At 43.8% G+C, this 2500-nt stretch overlaps 1 protein-coding gene across 1 annotated transcript in view; it reads left to right on the top strand.

The window, feature by feature from the left end:
* The window catches only part of LOC137982321 (uncharacterized), a 28262-nt gene that overhangs the window by 12514 nt on the left and 13248 nt on the right, over positions 1–2500 (top strand). Inside the window, exon 2 of the mRNA XM_068829398.1 lies at positions 346–637. Within this exon, the coding sequence (XP_068685499.1) occupies positions 377–637 (261 nt within the window). The 5' untranslated portion in view covers positions 346–376. The remainder of the gene's footprint in view (positions 1–345; positions 638–2500) is intronic.

Genomic DNA, 2500 nt, shown 5'->3' with positions numbered 1-2500 from the left:
GCCGAGTTCAAATCCTGTCCAGCGGCTGCCTTTAGTTTTTTCTTTTCTTTTTCATACCGCAAGTCCTGGGACAGAGTGATCAAAATGAAGGATAATACTTCATTTAAGGCAAGCTGACAATGAAGGATAATCCTTCATTTCAGGAAGAGATCGTGTTGGTGTGACGCAAAATTAAAATTTTGTTATCTGTCAGTGAACTGTGATCGGTTTTCGTTGGTTCATTGCAGTTTTCTTCATTTAAAACTAATGTGCTGAACAACAAACGATCGCTTTAACTTGGGCCCACAGCCTTAAAAAGCGGTAACAATTTCAGTAAAGACTAAATTTCACACTACTCACTTGCAGGGCAATATTTCGCAAAGTCTACATCAACAAGATGAACCCGCGATTTTGGTTCTCAGCTGTTTTTCTGATGACAAGGATTGGTCTTATTAGGGCAGCTAATCAAGATTGTCACGGCGAATACTCTGTTTATGGGATGTTTCTTAAAGGCCACACTTTTAAAACAGTCAGGGATCAATTTCCAGGGGAATGTTACTTGACATGTGACCAGGATGTCCGGTGCCAGAGCTACAATGTCATCATTGGAAGAAAAATTTGCGAGCTGAACAACAGAACGAAAGAAGCCAGACCAAAAACAAACATTATGCCGTTGACCGAAAGCATAATGTTATTTTATCGCGAGGCATTTCCGTTGTCTTATCAGTTTGCGGGTTGTGCTCTAATCTGGCAGCTATGGAAGTCTCCTGTCCAATGAAAAATGGGCGCGTGTTAAAGTTAAGTACAAAAGGTCGATTATCTCGTACACGCGGCCCCTTTCTACTATTGCCATCATCGCAAGAAGAACTTCTCTGCCTTTTAGCGTTCAGTTGTATTGTTCTTTCAGGCAAGTTCCCTTTAGTTCCTTTGTTATTTTGTCTTGCATTATTTCTAGAGTTCATTCACTTTGATTTCTTTTCCCTTAATTCCGGAGCTCTTCCGACGGGTAGTCTAATATGGGTACACCTCGCGTTTTAATTCTAGGCCATTCGTTTATTCGTCGCTTACATGATTTCATTGAAAGTGACTCTGGGCATTTGGATTTAACGTTCCATTTGTCGGCGTCCGCCCTCATTAGCTGGCATGGAATTGGGGGGCGCACAATCGCTAAAACGGTCAAGTTCGATCTACACATCCTTCACTCGTTTCGCCCAGATATAGTTATTGTGCAACTTGGCACTAATGATTTAACATCTTGTCCTCCTTTGCAAGTGGGCTCTGCCTTGGAGGATTTTGTGCACTTGCTGCATGATTCGTACGGCGTAAGGGGTGTATGCGTATGCCAGACTATCCGTCGACGTGCAGCTGTGGCTTTCAACCAAAGAGTCGATATTTTAACACGATATCTCCGGGTGGTCTTGGAGCCTATCCCTTATGCCATATACTGGGGCCATAGGGGTTTTTGGAGGGCATGCAATAGTTTCTTTTCTGCGGATGGCATTCACTTAAATAGTAGGGGGCAATTTAAGTTATACCGCAGTCTCCGGGGAGCGGTACTTAAATCTCTTCGAGTTTTTACTAGCGATGGCAACCAGTAATTCTTTGTTGCTACTATTCCTTTCGCTCAAATGTTATGCAGTAATGTTAATTTGTGGACCAAGCTGAATTCTGTTTGTGTCAGCCTTTGTCGTTTTATTCTAGTCGTTGCGGTTAATTTGCGCACGGCACTGGCTGCGTGTCAGCCTTTGATTTTAATGTTTGGTCGTTGCGTATTTGCGCACGGCACTGGCTGCGTGTCAGCCTTTTATTTTAATGTTTAGTCGTTGCGTATTTGCGCGCGACACTGGCTGCGTGTCAGCCTTTGATTTTAATGCTTGGTCGTTGCGTATTTGCGCACGGCACTGGCTGCGTGTCAGCCTTTGATTTTAATGTTTAGTCGTTGCGTATTTGCGCGCGACACTGGCTGCGTGTCAGCCTTTGATTTTAATGCTTGGTCGTTGCGTATTTGCGCGCGACACTGGCTGCGTGTCAGCCTTTGATTTTACTGTTTAGCGTTGCAGCTTATCTGATCATGACACTGGCTGTACACTGTTTTAGTTGTTTGGTTCTGGTAGGACCCAGAATATTATGATTTTGTTTTTATGTGGTTTAAGCACTATTTTTTGCATTTTTTTGCCGCCAGTTGCCGTACGAGTGTACAATCCTTATCCGGCCGCCCTAACTTCTTATAGGGTGTGCCCTATTCACTCGGTAGCCTGTGCGTGCTTTATATTTCTAATCTTCCTTGGAATTTGGTTTTTCACACCCTTTTATCTTGGCTAGATAATTTTCCTACATTGCCATCGCGTTTTTATGGTACCGCCCCTCGGAGCAATCTTAACTTAATTCGACCTTGATAGTCTCAGGAAGTTAACTGACATGTTCTTATCGCTAAGTTATGCCACCCAAGAAGCGTTCCGCACCCACCACCCGATCGCAATCCAAAAGGCCAAGGGCTTCAGAGCTCATCGAGGAAACAGCT

Source organism: Montipora foliosa, chromosome 13 (genome assembly GCF_036669935.1).
Source record: "Montipora foliosa isolate CH-2021 chromosome 13, ASM3666993v2, whole genome shotgun sequence".
Taxonomy (NCBI): domain Eukaryota; kingdom Metazoa; phylum Cnidaria; class Anthozoa; order Scleractinia; family Acroporidae; genus Montipora; species Montipora foliosa.
Note: the sequence above shows the minus strand (reverse complement) of the source record. Positions and strands in the feature narration are given on the sequence as shown.